Raw genomic sequence first — 16,386 nt, forward strand, 5'->3', positions numbered from 1 at the left:
AAGACCGCAGTCCCAAGCTCAGGGACGAGAAGACCTTCTTGCCATATTGGTCATACCTCTTGAATTCCCGATCATGCGGGGCCGACGGGAATGCGGACTGGGAGGTAGAGGCCTGGATCACCAGACTCTCAGGGGTGGGGTGGGTAGACAGGAACTTGGGGTCGTCCGGACAAGGACGGTGGCGTCTGGCCACGTTCCGATCAACAGGCGCACCTGAAGAGGGCCTGGACCAAGTGCCCAACAGAACGTCTGACAAGGCTTCGTTAAACGGCAGCAGAGGCTCCTGTGGGCATGACCGCGGTTTGAAGACCTCAGTGAGGATGTTAGGCCTCACGGCCGCGACGGGGAGCTCAAGGTTTAAGGCCTTGGCAGCCCTCATCAACACCACTGAATAGGCAGCTCCCTCCTCCAATGCCACGGAAGGAGGAGAGACAAAGCCAGGGTTAGGAGAGTCATCTAATCCACTGGCGTCCCCCAAATCACCTGTCCAGTCCATGTCATACTGACACTCGCGTGACAGAGGGTCTTCAGACCCCTCCCAGCCCTCACCATACTCTACATCATCACCATAGTCGGTGTCAACCATGTAGACCGGCTCCACGGGGTCAACAGGCCCCATCGGCGTCGAACCCTGCGTCGGGCGACGCCGGTCCGACTCCGCGTCCGGATTCGGTGAGGGTATGGGGACGGCGCCGCCCGGAGCCGGCGCCGGAGCCCCGGTGCCGCCCGAAGCCGGCACCGAGGAACCGGCGTCGCGCAGGGGCGGCGTCGGGGGTAACCCCGATGGAAGCGGCGCCGGATTGGATGGGCGTCCATCCAGCGCCGATCCCGAAGGCCCTAGCGGCGCCGGGGTCGGCGGCGCCGGTGCCGGAGCATCCGACGGCGTCGAGGTAGGGTCAGCTGAACCGCTAGGGCCTCCGGACGGATTCACTGGGCCCGTAGGCGCCGTGGAACCCGCCGGAGAAGAGAGGGCCCTCATTGCCATGAGGAACGCCTCTATCTCCTCAGGCGTCGCGCCTTGCCCAGGGACCTGAGGGTATGGGGCAGGCCGCGCCGGCGACTCTCGCGGAGCCGCGGGGTTGGGGTCACCCGAACCCCCGGCCGCATCGCGCGAGCGTCGGGGGGGAGTCGGGGGTACGATGACGACGCCCCGACTTCTTGTGTCTCTTACCTGACGAACCCGACGAGTGATGTCGACTTCCGGAGCGTCCGGCGCGGCTCCGCGACCGCTCCCTCGAACGCTCCCTGGACCTCCGGCCGGACCGAGACCGCTCTCGACGCGGGGCCGACACCCGGAGCTCGAGCAGCTTGCGGGACCGCTCCCGCCTAGCTTTGCCAGTCAGAGCCCGGCAATCGACGCAGGCGTCGACATCGTGGTCGGGGCCCAGGCACCGGAGACAGAGACGGTGATGGTCCGTGACCGACATCGTGCGGTCACACCCGTCACAATGCTTGAAACCGGGCATCCTTACCAGGCACAAAGATAGAAAATACAATTATAACTTGGTCAAAAGACCGGGTACCGCTCTTCAGATCTGCGTCCACTGGCGCGGAAAAAAGAAGAACTGACGTCAGCGCGCGGAGGCGGCGTCTATATACTCCAGCGACGTCATCACGGCGCACGACGCCAACGACGGACGCGGAGCCGCAGGAGACGCCTGCAGACGACACTTACCGACGCGCAAGGGTACTGCTACGCAAAAGTTTCCGGATCCAGACTGACGCCTGGGGATATTCTAAGGTAAGGAATCTAACACTAACGTGTTTCTTTCAGATACTTTCATCTGAACCCAGTGGCGGAAAAAAACAATCTGAGGATGGAGTCGATGACCATGCACAGTATTGTCCAAGGGAGGAGTCATCTATCTCGTGACTACAAAGACTTCTTCCAAGAAGACAACAACCTGCAATCATCCGAGCCCAACACCATGTGACGATCTATTGCTAAGTGTAGGATCTGCAGCTCATATGCCTCGAACACAGCTGTTTTGGGATTTTGCTTTTATGAGTCAATCGTCTAGGTAGGGAAAGACATGAATTTGTCGTCTTCTGAGATGGGCTGCAACCACCGCGAGGCATTTGGTGAAAACCCTGGGTGCAGTGGTGACTCCAAATGGGAGCACCTTGAACTGGTAGTGTTGACCATCTACCGCAAATCTGAGATGCTACCTGTGAGCGGGATGTATTGGAATGTGGAAGTAGGCATCTTTTAGATCTATAGTGGAGAGAAAGTCACCTTGCTGCAGTAGTGGAAGCACTTGTTGTAAAGTGACCATGTGGAAGTGGTCTGATTGAATGTAAAAGTTTAGCGGTCTGAGGTCCAGTATTGGCCTGAGCGAGCCGTCCTTTTTGGGATTAGGAAATAAAGATGCATCAACTGCATGTCCAAAAAGGTACTCTTGATCAAATGGTTGATTTAGGATTGTATTTTGCACCTCTTGCTTAAACCCAGGCACCGTGAGCCAGGAGTGTCCACGTAGCAGAACACTAGTATTTATAGCACGTGACGCGGTGTCTGCTGCGTCCAGTGCACATTTGATTGATGTATTGGTAATAGGTTTTCTTCCTGTATAAGGTCATCAGCTTTGTCCTTATATTCTGGGGGCAGATGTTGAATGAGCTTCTCTAACTCATCATAGTGAGCCCTATCATATCTTGCTAGAAGGACTTGTTTGTTTGCTATTTTCCATGAATTAGCAGCCTGAGACGCCATACGTTTACCTGACGCGTCTAATAACTTCGATTCTTTGGCAGGAGGTGGTGTGTCACCTGACCCTTGGGAGTTTGCCCTTTTACGTGCATTGACTACTACTAGTGAATTTAAGGGAAGTTGGCCCTTAATGTAGATAGGGTCACTGGGTGCAGCCTTTTATCAACCCTGGGGTTAAGAACCCTAGCTCTGACTGGGTCTTTAAACACCTCAGAAGCATGTCTGAGAAAGCCTTGTAGAATGGGTAAGACGGGAGTAGATTTTTGCGGTTCCGCAAAAGTCTCCAATAAAAATCTTCCTCTACAGGGTCTGAATGAAGTTTGACTTTGTGATATACAGCTGCTCTGTTGATAAGTTGTGCAAACCCCACATTGTCATCTGGTGGGGATGGTTTTGAGGGGTAGAAATACGAATCATTTGTTAGATCAGGATCATTATTATAATCATGTCATGGATCTGTTTCTTGTGGTAAATTATCAGAACCCAATGGCATTATGTCTTCATCTAATTGTCCATGTCCCTGTGAATCATCACTATCCTGTATATCTGGAGAATTAAATTAGGGTTAACAGATGGTGGAGGTGAAGGTGGTGGTGAAGTGTTAGTAGCTATTTGGATTTTCTTTGGAGGAACTGGAATTTGTGGTAAATGTTCTGGTTTCCTCTTTGTAGGTGGCTTGGTGACTGTATGACCAATCTTTGGGTAAATAAATATAGTAGTCTGCTTCGGATCCAGGAAGAAAAGCTCTTCGGACTCCATAGACTTGCTTTGCGTCGAAGATTTGTCCTTGGGAGCTGCTTTTGGATGTCTTGGGACATTGCGCGGCACGGCAGCTTTACCCGGTTCCGAAATTTTTGGTGCCTTGTGTTTTGATGGTACCAAAGTCTTTTTGTTGTGCTTCGGTGCCGAAGATTTTTCGGTTTGCTTCGGAACTAAGGTTTTATCCAGCTGTTTCGGTGCCGGTGGTTTATCGAGTTGCTTCGGCGCCGATGATTTATCGGACTACTTCGCTGCGGAGGGGTCTTGGATTTCGGTGCTGAGTGCTTCACCAGTGCCGACGGAAGAGGGCGTGGCAAATTGGACAGATAGGCCTTTGGTGCCGAGGGTGGCTTTTCGGTACCGGATGGCTGGCTTGAGCCGGATGGCTTTTGTCTGTCCTTCGGTGCCGGGCCCGGGGCGTTCGAAGTTTTAGTACAGTGTGAACCTGAGCGAGAAGGTGTTACCGGTGCCATTGGTGTGGGCTTGGTCGGAGCCGGGGTTTCAGTACTCACGTCCCTTTGAGCAGGGGTGATGTCATCTTCGGCGTCTGAGACGTCTGCTTCGGAGTCCGGGATCTCTTCTGGCTCCAGAAGGTTATCGGGACCTGGATGGAAGATGTCCGCAATGGAACCTGTGCCTCGCTGCAGTTCGCGGCATCGAGCTAGACGATCCCGGATGGTCTTCTTTGATTTAAATGAGAAGCAACTTTACAATAATCCTCTCGATGTTGGAGAGGCACAGATTGCAGACAGGATGGAGGTCCGAGTGTAGAAATTTAGCACCACACTGTGGACCTTTTTTAAACTGAGTCCATTCCATTGACGTCCGTCTTTATCGGCGCGGGAAGGCCATACGGCCCGCGTCGAGGTTCGCAGGCGAAGAGTAATGGAAGTTGTTGAGGGTGCGCATCGAAGGCACGCGATCGAGACAATACCAAGTGCGAAGGGGTTTCGAGAACGCTTCCGATCCGGAGCGCAGCAAGTCACACTCTAACCCGATGGCGGAAAAAACAATCTAACAATGGAGCCGAAGCCCATGCGCACTGTCCACCGAAGGAGGAGTCACCAGCCTCGTGACTACAAGACTTCTTCAAAGACAAAAGCAACATGCAGTCACCCGAGCCCAAAATCAGATGGCGATCTAGGATCTAGGAATAAGTGTACAATCTGCAGCTCATATGCCTCGAACACTGGGTTCTTCTTACAGTATCCCCTCACTTTTTGTTGCAACTTTGACTTAGGAGTACTGGGTCCCTGCCAACCGGGCTCCAAGGACCTGTGTTCATTCCCTAAAAAACTGAACCCCAATTGGCACAACTATCTTCAGCAACCCCCTATAAGTCCCTAGTAAATGGTACCTAGGGCATTGGGACTGAAGAGGATTCTTTGGGGCTGCAGCACCAATTGTGCCCCCCCCAGAATCACCAAGACCATGCAAATTGCCACTGCAAGCTGCATGTCTTTGTGCAGAGAAAACCAAAGAGTCAACATTGCACGCAGCCCTGTGTGCCACGCCCCATACACTGCATGAGGTATAGGTAAGTCACCCCTAATGCAGGCCTTAGAGCCCTAAGGCAGAGTGCACCATATCCAATAGGTGGACATACCTACCTGAGCAGATATTACCGTACAATATCAAGTCCATTCTTGGAAATGTTAAGTGCACAGGGATGCCATAGAGAGTACAGGGGCTGGATACCAGTCATTACGAGTTTCCTAGCTCCATGATGGCTTCACTGTGCCCTAAAATGTTTGGTACCAAACATCTCATCTTAAAAAATCCTCTGGTGCCAATGTTGGATGTATTAATACATGCACACAGGAGACATTTTAGAGGGTCCCCTGAAAACCTACCAAAGACTGGTGTAGTCTGTCTAGTTTCAGCCAACCTGTCACCAAAAGACTTGTTTCTGACCCAATGAGATGAGTACCAATGCCCTCAGAGGCCTGGAGCAAAGCCTACTACTGTATTGAAACATCCATTTATCCTAACCTAAAGCCATCTTCTCTCCTTATCGATCGTGGGTGGTCCTAGCAGAGGAGTTTAATAAAGTGTTGTGCACCCTGTAAGAAAGAGGCAGGTATATGCCATACTTAGGCACATGCCACATTAGTGCACACTGTTGGTAGGTCTCTTTAAACAAGCAATAGTACAGCCAATCATTTGGCTTTAATCAGCTATGTAATGTAAACACAGGCATGCACAAAGACTCTTTGTGCTGCGTCACTTTATAACCTGCTGGGTGTGCAAGCAATTACTGCTGTTGTTGTTCCAGCATTGGTCACTAGTGTAGCCACTGCTATTGCAACAGACGTGGTCGCTTCTATTGTGACATCTGTTATTGCTGCTTCTGTGATGGCATATGTGGTGGTAGATGTCGTAATGTTTCAATTTCTGTGGTGGACGGGGGTCAATATCAAATGGAGAACACAGGCATTATTTCTCACGGGGAAGATCTGTAACACGATCATGGAAAGCAACTACTTATTAAGACTCCTCACCAATGCAGAAACACAACGAAAAATATAGAACATCTTAAGTCAAGCGTTAAAGTCCCTCTGTTTAGTCTCTTTTTTGCTGCTATATAGGTTCTGGAAAACAACTAAAGCAGTCTCTAGCCAGACCTAAAATGGCGTCAACTTGTGCTTGGTTTAATCAGATGGGTCCACAGCACAGATAAAGGAAAGGAAGGAGAAGGCAGCTTCAATCAGATTAAGTCTCTGAAAAACCTGATCAAATTGTGCATTGCTTTCTGAAGAATCTGAAGTTGTTTTTTCTATTTCAAAGGATATGGGCCTTTTTGGCCAAGAATATGTCTACTTGAATTCAGGGTCTGGTTTGTCTATTCTGAAGTGTCATTGCAGTTTATTTTCTTCACGTTCTCGAGCTTCTGTTCAATCACATTACATTTCAAGGAGGTTGAGGCGATAAATGAATTCAATAATTTCCTTACAGCCAAAATAACAGTCATATGTAACGGGTGAGAATCCTGTGGCCTTCCTCCCAAATTTTTAATGTGCTGCTCGTGCTAGTAGGGGCGGCTTGAGCGGTGGCCTTTTTATCTTGCACCCTTGTTGACAGGCGAACCTCAAGCTAGTCAAGTCAAGAGATTTATATAGCGCGCTACATACCCAGAGGGTCTCAAGGCGCTTGAAGAAGGGTGGGGAGTTACTTGTCGAAAATCCACGTTTTAAGTTGCTTTCTGAATGCTAGGTGGTTCTGAGTAAGGCGAAGGTGAGTGGGAAGTGAGTTCCAGGTTTTAGCTGTCAGGTAGGAGAAGGATCTCCCTCCCATGGTGGTTTTGTTGATGCGGGGTACAGTGGCAAGGGCTTGGTTGGAGGATCGTAGCTGGCGGGAGGGGGTGTAGAAGGACAGTCGTGTGTTAAGGCATTCGGGTCCAATTTCGTAAAGTGCTTTGTGTGCGTGGGTTAGGAGGCGGAAAGTAATCCTCTTATTGACGGGGAGCCAGTGGAGGTTTTTCAGGTGACCAGAGATGTGTTCTTTACGCGGGATGTCTAATATGAGCCTGGCTGAAGCGTTCTGGATGCGTTGGAGTTTTTTCTGGAGTTTTGCGGTGGTACCGGCGTATAGGGTGTTTCCGTAGTCCAGGCGGCTCGTGACCAGTGCGTGGGTGACCGTTTTTCTAGTTTCGGTGGGGATCCAGCGAAATGTTTTTTTGAGCATACGAAGAATGTTGAAGCAAGATGAAGAAACGGCGTTGACTTGTCTGGTCATCGAGAGTGAGGAGTCCAGGATGACGCCCAGGTTCCGTGCGTGGTCCGTCGGGATGGGAGCTTTTCCAAAGGCCTCTGGCCACCAAGAGTCATCCCAGGCGGAGGGGGAGGTGCCTAGGATGAGGACTTCTGTTTTGTCTGAGTTCAGTTTCAGACGGCTGTGTTTCATCCATTCGGCTACTTCTTTCATTCCTTCATGCAGGTTGGTTTTGGCAGTGTTGGGGTCTGAGTGATAGGATCAGTTGAGTGTCATCGGCGTAAGAGATGATGTTGAGGTTGTGTTGGCGTGCGATGACCGCGAGGGGGCTCATGTATACGTTGAAGAGGGTGGGGCTGAGTGGAGATCCTTGTGGCACGCCGCAGATGACTTCAGTGGCCTCTGACTTGAATGGTGGAAGGCGGACTCTCTGGGTTCTTCCGGCGAGGAACGAGGTGATCCATTTCAGTGCTTTTCCTTGGATTCCGGCGTTTCTGAGGCGCTGTAAAAGGGTGCTATGACAGACTGTGTCGAAGGCTGCGGAGAGGTCGAGGAGGATGAGGGCGACTGTGTCTCCATTGTCCAGTAGAGTTCGAATGTCATCTGTTGCTGCGATAAGGGCGGTCTCCGTGCTGTGTTTGGCTCGGAAGCCGGACTGTGAGGAGTCGAGGGATTTGTTGGTTTCGAGGAAGGCGGCGAGCTGGTTGTTGACCGCTTTCTCGATGACTTTGGCCGGGAATGGGAGGAGCGAGATAGGGCGGTAGTTTTTGAGTTCGGTGGGGTCAGCTGTGGGTTTCTTCAGAAGGGCACTGAGTTCGGCATGCTTCCAACTTTCCGGGAAGGTTGCGGAGTTGAGGGAGCAGTTGATGACGTCTCGGAGGTGCGGTGCTATAATGGAGTCTGCTTTGTTAAAGATGTGGTGAGGGCATGGGTCTGTGGGGGATCCTGAGTGGATAGAGTTCATCAGACGGATGGTGTCCTCAGTGGAGATTGGGTTCCAGTCATTGAGGATGTTCAAGGGGGGTGGGGGTCCTGCAGAGGGTTGGTCATCGGGTCGGTTGTCGAAGCTGTTGTGGATGTCTGCAATTTTGTTGTGGAAGAATGAGGCTAGGGAGTCGCAGAGGGCTTGAGAGGGGGTGATGTCGGAGTTGGCTGAGGGGTTGGTAAATTCCTTGACGATGTTGAATAATTACTTGCTGTTGAGGGCGTTGCTATCTAGTCGGTCCTTAAAAGCGGCTTTCTTGGCATTCCGGATCAGTTGGTGGTGTATGCGGGTGGCGTTTTTGAAGGCGTCCTTGGTGCTGGTGTTTGGGTCTTTTTTCCAGGCCTTCTCAAGGGAGCGACAGAGTTTCTTGGATTTCTTAAGATCATCGTTGAACCAGGAGGCCTTCTTGCTGCCTAGTTTGATTTGTCGTTTTTTCAGTGGTGCTAGGATGTCGGCGCTGTTGGATAACCATTGGGTGAGGTTAGTGGCTGCTTGGTCGGGGTTTGAAGAGTGGGCGGGGGGGTTTTGAAGAAGCGATGAGGAGATCTGGTCGATGGTGATTTTGTTCCAGTTTCTTCCCAGAGTGGGTTGGGGGTGGTTGTTGGATGTGGACTTGTTGTAGGTAAAGTGAACGCAGCTGTGGTCAGTCCAAAGGAGAGCTGTGGTGTGGCTGAAGGAGATATGTTTGCTGGAGGTGAAGATAGGGTCGAGTGTGTGACCTGCGATGTGGGTGGGGGTAGTGACAAGTTGTTTAAGTCCGAGGTTGGCGAGGTTGTCCAAAAGGGTGGTGGTGTTGCGGTCGTTGTTTTTTTCAAGGTGAAAGTTGAGGTCTCCCAAAAGGATGTAATCCTCGGAGGGGAGCGCGTGTGGAGTGATGAAGTCCGTGATGTCTTCACTAAATTGTGCGCGGGGTCCTGGTGGCCTGTAAAGGAGGGTGCCTCTGAGTGTGGTCTTGGGGTCGATGTGGATCTGGAAGTGAAGGTGTTCCGTGTTGGCGAGATTGACGTCTGAGCTGGTTGAGATGCGGATGGATTTCTTATGGACGATAGCGATGCTACAGATCAATTTGCCAATGCTGATGGTACTAGCCCCTGTATCGAAGTAAAGAAAGCTCAAGGAAAAAGACCCATAAAAGAAAAGGGAAATAGATATAACCATTAAACCAAAACTAAGAAGAATGATAGAAAACTCGGGAAGACTGCAACGGAGTTGACAAATGTTCACCCACCTTGAACAGTCACAGCAAAATACTGAATCCCAGTGTTTTGAGTGTGGAGACTGGGGTCAGATAGATAGGTTTTGCAAAAGTAAAAAGACTGTCCAAGAACCTATTGACATCAGTTATATTCCCAGCTCCGTTTACTACGCCGAAGAAATGAGTCCTATATTTTATGCAAGTCTTTTTGTGAATGGTCGGTGGGTAAAGACCCTTCTGGACTCTGGCTTTCGACACTCTGCTGTAAAACATGTTCTTGTCTTTCTTTTTCAAATAATTCCTAACAAACAAGTAGGGCTTCATTGTGTCCCTTGCAATACCCAAGTATACCTAGTGGCTAAGCTCACTGTAAAACCAAGAGAACCAGGAAATGATGGTCAAAGCAGGAGTGCTTCAGAATCTTCCTGAAGACCTCATTTTGGGGACAAATAACCGTTATTTTCTGGACTTGCTGCAAAAGAAACTTCAGAGTAGAGCCCAGGTTCCGTGCGTGGTCCGTCGGGATGGGAGCTTTTCCAAAGGCCTCTGGCCACCAAGAGTCATCCCAGGCGGAGGGGGAGGTGCCTAGGATGAGGACTTCTGTTTTGTCTGAGTTCAGTTTCAGACGGCAGAGAGAAGCCAAACTTCATACAGGAAATGGATACAGAAGCATTGTCATGTTCTGACGGGAGATCTGGGGATGCGTTTCTAACACCGGAACCCTGGGTCCTCAATTGTAATTTCAAAATAGCGTAGATGAATGATGCCTCTTTGCATAACTCTTGGCAAAATGCCAGGGCTGGAGATGTTAGTACTTCACCCTCCTATTACTGGTTTGTCATTATTAAAGGTTTGCTATACAGAATAGCTAAAGATGAACCACAGTTATCAATATCTAATGATTTTAGAGAGCAAGTCCTAATTTACATCCATTCCCATTTGATGGCCGGACCTCAGTGTACTCTTTGTCAAAAAAATGAATCCATATCAACCGCTTGGGGTTACCCTACAACCTATGCCTATCATAGGGAAACCCTCTGATACAGTAGGAATGGATTTGCTAGATCCCCTTCATAGGTCAGCCAGAGGGCATCATTAAGTCCTTGTCTTATTGGACTTCTCAACTTGATACCCAGAAGCCATACCTTTACGATCCACCACCTCTAAAATCATTGTTCAACATCTCATCGGAGTGTTCTCCTATATGGATTTCCCTAGGGAAATCCTTACCAACCAGGGAAATCCTTTTGTATCTGTGCTATGAAGCAGGTGTGTCGACAAATGATATCAAACATTTAATCACCTCTGTGGTTCATTCACAGCCATATGGTCTAGTCAGAGATACAATGGACATTTAAAGTTGACCCTTAAGAAATTGTTATCATGAGATGGTAAGGATTGGGACCGGGCTCTTGCCCCTGCCTCTGTTTGTCCTCCATGCCCAAGGACAGAGAAGTTTGGGAGTATCTCCCTCTGAACTCCATTTTTGTAGAAAACCCAGAACCCTTTTAGAGAGAACATAGGAAGGCTGGGCAAAAGATAATGGAGAACAGGCGGGAGATGTGTTGGATTATTCCTCCCAACTAAAGGCCCGGTTAGGAAAATTTCAAGAGCTGCCCTTAATAGCCAAAAATATGTTATGATAGTGGAAAGAAATGGCGAGAATGCCAGTTGGGGACTTGGTCTTAGTGCTATTACCATCCAACCCATATAAAATGAAGAAAGAACAGCTGGGGCCCTATAAAATCATAGAAAATATAGGTAGGTTGTCCTATAAGTTGCAGATAACTCTACAAAATCATAAAGTGTATCACATCAATTTGTAAAATGGTTAGGACCCCCCATCGAAAGCCATCCATATGACTCTACCTCCAGGGATTCATGAGTCAACTCTTGAAAAGACTTTCATAAAGAGGACCTTCCTGGTGACAAGAAAGAACAGCTGAAACAAACCTTAACAGCCTTCTCAGCTATATTCACAGATTTTTGCCCGGCAGGACGACTTTGGCTGTACACCATATCATTACACCAGAAGGGGTAGAGGTGAAACAATACTGCTATTGTGTCCCCGAGGCTCGTAGATTGGCTTTACAAAAGGAAGTCAAGCAAATGATGGACATGAGAGTCATCCTCCCTTTCACGTGCAACTGGTGCTGCCCCATTGTTCTGCTGCAAAAACCGGATGGGAGTATCAGATTTTATATAGCTTTTAGAGACGTAAATAGCATTTCAATGGTGGATAACTATCCTGTTCCTAGAGTGGACAAACTAGTAGAAAACCTCGGGGAGGCTCAATTCATCACCACAATAGATCTGAGTAAGGGATATTGGCAGGTACCTTCAAACCCAAAAGATTGAGAGAAAAACGCCTTTACCACCCCTGATGGGTTAGTTCATTTTACTGTACTTCCTTTTGGACTACATGGGGCTCCCGCCACTTTCTAGAGAAACAGTTTTGCAGATCCATCAGGCTTATTCATCAGCCTATTTAGATGAAATTGTCATCTATGCAAGACCTGGAAAGAACACCTAACCTATCTAAAAGCTGTACTCTTTGAACTAGAAAAAGCCCACTTGCATATTAAATCATATAATCCCAAATTTGCGTGTGGTAAAGTGAAATGCTAAGGCTACCAGCTAGGAAAGGGGATAAGAGAAACACAAGTAGAAAAAGTCAAGGCCATTGTGGACACTCCCTTTCCCAGGAATAAGAGGGATGTGAGGCCTTTCCTAGGCTTAATAGGCTAATACTGGAGGTATATTCCCCAATATTCTCATCTGGATGCCCCTCTCCCTAATCCTCTGAAAAAGACAACCTCCTCTAGCTCTTTTAAAAATCGAGCCCCATAGTAATCAAGGCCTCCATCACTCTCACTAATCACTGGATTTCCAGAACCCTTTCATTCTACAAACCGACGCTTCTTCTGTAGGTATTGGAGACATTTAATTCCAGGAGGATGAGGAAGGTCAAAACATGCCATTACTATATAATCAGTAGGAAGTTATTCTAGAGAGATGAGGTACCCGATTATTGAGAAGGAGTGCTTAGCAATTTAGTGGGCCATTGAGAAACTACATTCTTACCTAGATGGGAGAGACTTTCTTCTTTATACTCACCATGCTCCCCTCACGTGTCTCAGTAGGAACCGAGATAACAACCCCAGGGTACTTCGCTGGTTCCTGTCATTACAACCATACTGGTTTGAGGTTCTACAGCGAAAGGGCAGAGATCAAACCAATGCAGACTTTCTTTCCTGGTTTCCTAATTTCCCCAGTCGAGAAAATCTGACGAGGGAGCTGTGTCAGGAACACGGTGAATCACCCGAGGTTATGTATTGCCCCCCCACCCCTCCTCCGGTAGTGACACTACTACCGATGTATGTTTTGTGACTGAGGACGAGCACAGCGCCTTTAAAATTCTTCTCCTTTAGGCAGGGTGCATGGCCAGCAAGAGGCTTCCAGAGCACAAAGGACGTAAAAGCAGACGAGAGAGAATTTGAGGCATCAGTTTCCTGGAAGAAGGTATCTGCTGCACTACAGAGGGAACCCCGAAGACCGCTTTCGATGACCCTGACTCGACTGGCTGTGAGATCAATGTGATTTCCGACCCCACCGTCGAGGAGGAGTCACCAAAGACTGACATCGTAGATCCAAAGCCCATTGAGGAGCGACAACGCCAGTTCGGTGCGCTGACCTGCCACACTCCTAAAGAGTGTGGCTCTCACAGGTACGTAATTGTTTCCAGGTTTGGAGAGGGTTAGTAAAAAGGGACGAGAAACCTCAGTAAAGGGCTTTTTGACACTCTCCTTGTATCTCTTTTTTCTCTAAGCACCGCAACGCTATACGGAGTATACCGACTAAAGGAGAACCGCCAAATCCCTTCAATTCTGGTTTTTGTAAAATAAACAAGGAAATGCTCCCACTAAACAATCTCAGGACGTTAATCAAACTAGAACCTTCCTAATTTATCACATCGCCCATGTCAATAGTTACTAATATTTGCCTATCTCTTGATACACTATACTAAGAGACCATAGCAAAAGCCTTTATTCTGACAGATCAATTGGGATAGTCTGTGTTCAGATAAGAGTATGCAAACATTAGCAAAAATTAACATGGTACAGTGAGCTAGCTGAAACCCATTAACACTTGGCGGTATTCGTGGACTAAGAATCTATACTATGAAGTTTGTGTTGGTCTAATACACAGTTCTACTATATTTGTAGGAACCATATAACAGCATATGTGGGACTGCACGTGCAAAGTTCTTTCAACCAAGTATAGACTTGTGTTCTGTTTCTGCAAGATGCATCTGGCACGAATAGTTTGTCAATGGGAAAGAGCCAAATCACACGAAGAAACATATTTTACAGCACACAGAAATAACATTCTTTTACCTTTTCACTGGTCTTGTACTTCCCCCAGTTCTTCAACATTTTTAACCATTTGGAAGTTCTTTCAATTTCAAGGTGCTTTTGCTGAAAACCAAAATATAAAATTCAACTTTGAATAACTTATCAAAAACAGGTTCAATATTTACACAGATACAGTGCTTTTCTACAAATTGTTTATTATCAGGGAGTCAGAATGTGCTCTAGAGTTGTAATGTTGTTTGGCTGGAAGGACAAAGCCGGTCTACTCATTTGTATTCGAACACAGTGGCCCGTTGGTCCATTTCTTGATTTCAATTCATACTCTTTCAATTCGTTTTTTTAAATTGTCAACTACTTACAGAACATCAACCTTCCTATTTACAGAGAGCTGAAATGTTTCCCTAGATAGGCACATCAGTGCCTCCTCCAGATTAACTAGCCCTTAGCGCTAGGGCAGTCATTAGGTTTACCTTTAAAACATTCACCTTCCAATGCCTTACACTTATGTAAGGCGTGCTCCTCAGATCTAGCCTTGCTAATGCTATTTAGTATGATACTGGCCCATCTCAACATCCCCTCCTCTACCAAAGTCCATGGAAAAGCAGCCATTGGCCATTTCCCATCATGCTGTGTAGTTGGGTATATGAATTCCACATTTCTGTGAACCTGAAGATCAAGACAGAAACCACTGATGAAACAGCCTGGAGAGAGATTGGCAGACAAGTATAGAAACATGAGGGTAAGGAGATACTAAGGCATGAATCGAGCAGGGCTCTATGCGCAAAACAAGCAACACACAGGACACTAGTGGAGAGTGAATGTGCGGATACGTGCTGGGGACTTAAGTCTGTGCTGGGCATGCTGACATACAGATTTTAGGAGAGGGTAGAATAGTTCTTTTTTTCATCACATCACCAGGAGAGCCTTAATACACAAAAAAACAGCATTTTCCAAGAACTAGCCAGTCTAAGAATCAACGTTCACCTGCAAAAAAACCAGCAGACTCTCACGGATATACCCTCCACCTACAAGCATCTAGGATCCACCCCACACACACTTTTTAGTCCTGTATGCTGCTGCTGTACTTCTCCTGCTCACGTTCAGCTGATCATCACCATCTCCATTTAATTTCTACACATCTCTGGCTCGGTCCATTTTACAATATCTCACTTTCCATCACTTCCCGTATTCTCGATCTTTTGTCTCTAAATTCAATTTTCCTTTTTTTAACTCTTTCTCCTACACAATTAACACTCATCACTTATCCCTACCGATCCTTCTTCCTGCTTTCCTTTTCGATTAATATTTTTCTACTTTTTACACATGCACTATTTCTTTTCTACTTCAGACCTTTTTGTGATCCTGTTCTTTGTAACCTTCCTTTTGCCAATTTCTCTTACACTTTCTACCCATTCCTCGTTTTTTTCTCTTCACTTTCTCTAATTACTCCCTCTGCTCGGTTTCCCTCCCTCCCGTCTCCCTCTCTCAGTGAGTGAAAGTGTGATCCAAAGTAAGTATGCGATCAAATCTGTGAATATCGTTAGTATAAGAGAGACTATGTTCCAGAGAATAAGCTCACAATCTGAGTGAATGTATGCTTCAAGATGTGAGATTTGCACACAATCACTGAAAGTGAGATAGTTCTCCAAGGTTAAAGACTGACTTCCAGTAGGCAATATTGTGCGTCATGTTGTAACACTCAAACAATGAGTGACACTGCTCCAAGGTATTTCATAGGTTAGGGCCCTATGAGTCAGGCTGCACCAAGGTGTTAACTCAACGCAATAAATTAGACCATGTTCAAAGATTTAATGGTTCCAACCAGTAATAAAATGATCCTTTGCTACCACTTGAGATGCCCACAAATATTACATACATATAGCTTGTTTTATCTACCAAGATAGATAGTTCCTAAACAGTTATCTGACACATTTATCCAAAATTTGCTCAACAGATAAATCCCTCAGATTAGTGTACTGACTAAGGTACTGCCAGAGTTAAATCAGCCACACCACTGATGAAGAATCCTTAATTGAGCTCATTACTTTACAGACACCAATACTCATTCATAATCCTTTTAAGATGGCACAACATTTTAATCTTCCAAAATTCCAGATGTTGGGCAAGCACAAAATAGCTACACTAGGATATGTGTGAGGTAGGTTCTGCAGTAAATACGAATTCTGCCCCATCAATCTCAAAGTGGTTTAAGTAGGTAAAAAAAGGTGGCGAGTGTCTCTGAAAAAACATGTTGCCTGATAAAAGCAACTGCATAACTAATAAGCCTTTATAGGAGGTATGGGCAAAATAACTAAGGCTGTGGCCTAATACATGTGGACTAGACTAAGTGGTTCTTACCACGAGGGTCCACAAATGCTTAGAAAATTAAAACATTAACAGATTAATAAAGTGTATGAATGAAAAAGCAAAATTTAAAGTTGATACATTTAAAACGTTATTTAAACGCAAGGCAAGACCTCTGACCTCCTGGTCAGATTCACTGCTCTCCCCTTGCGCAGCTCCACCGTCAAGGCTATTCTCTTAGCGCCAACTTGAGCCCTTCAGGTAGGTGTTTGAGGCCCTCCTCCACCTGCAGGCTCCTGCCTGAGCCTCATCCCTGGTGGTCTAGTAGAAGAGCACTCTGGTCTTCTGC

General features: G+C 47.3%; 1 protein-coding gene across 1 annotated transcript in view; it reads right to left on the reverse strand.

Annotated features, from left to right (window-relative positions):
- The window catches only part of USP6NL (USP6 N-terminal like), a 927,917-nt gene that overhangs the window by 279,574 nt on the left and 631,957 nt on the right, over positions 1-16,386 (reverse strand). The window contains exon 5 of the mRNA XM_086918996.1: positions 13,758-13,838. Within this exon, the coding sequence (XP_086775122.1) occupies positions 13,758-13,838 (81 nt within the window). The remainder of the gene's footprint in view (positions 1-13,757; positions 13,839-16,386) is intronic.

Source organism: Lissotriton vulgaris, chromosome 1_1 (assembly GCF_964263255.1).
Source record: "Lissotriton vulgaris chromosome 1_1, aLisVul1.2, whole genome shotgun sequence".
Taxonomy (NCBI): domain Eukaryota; kingdom Metazoa; phylum Chordata; class Amphibia; order Caudata; family Salamandridae; genus Lissotriton; species Lissotriton vulgaris.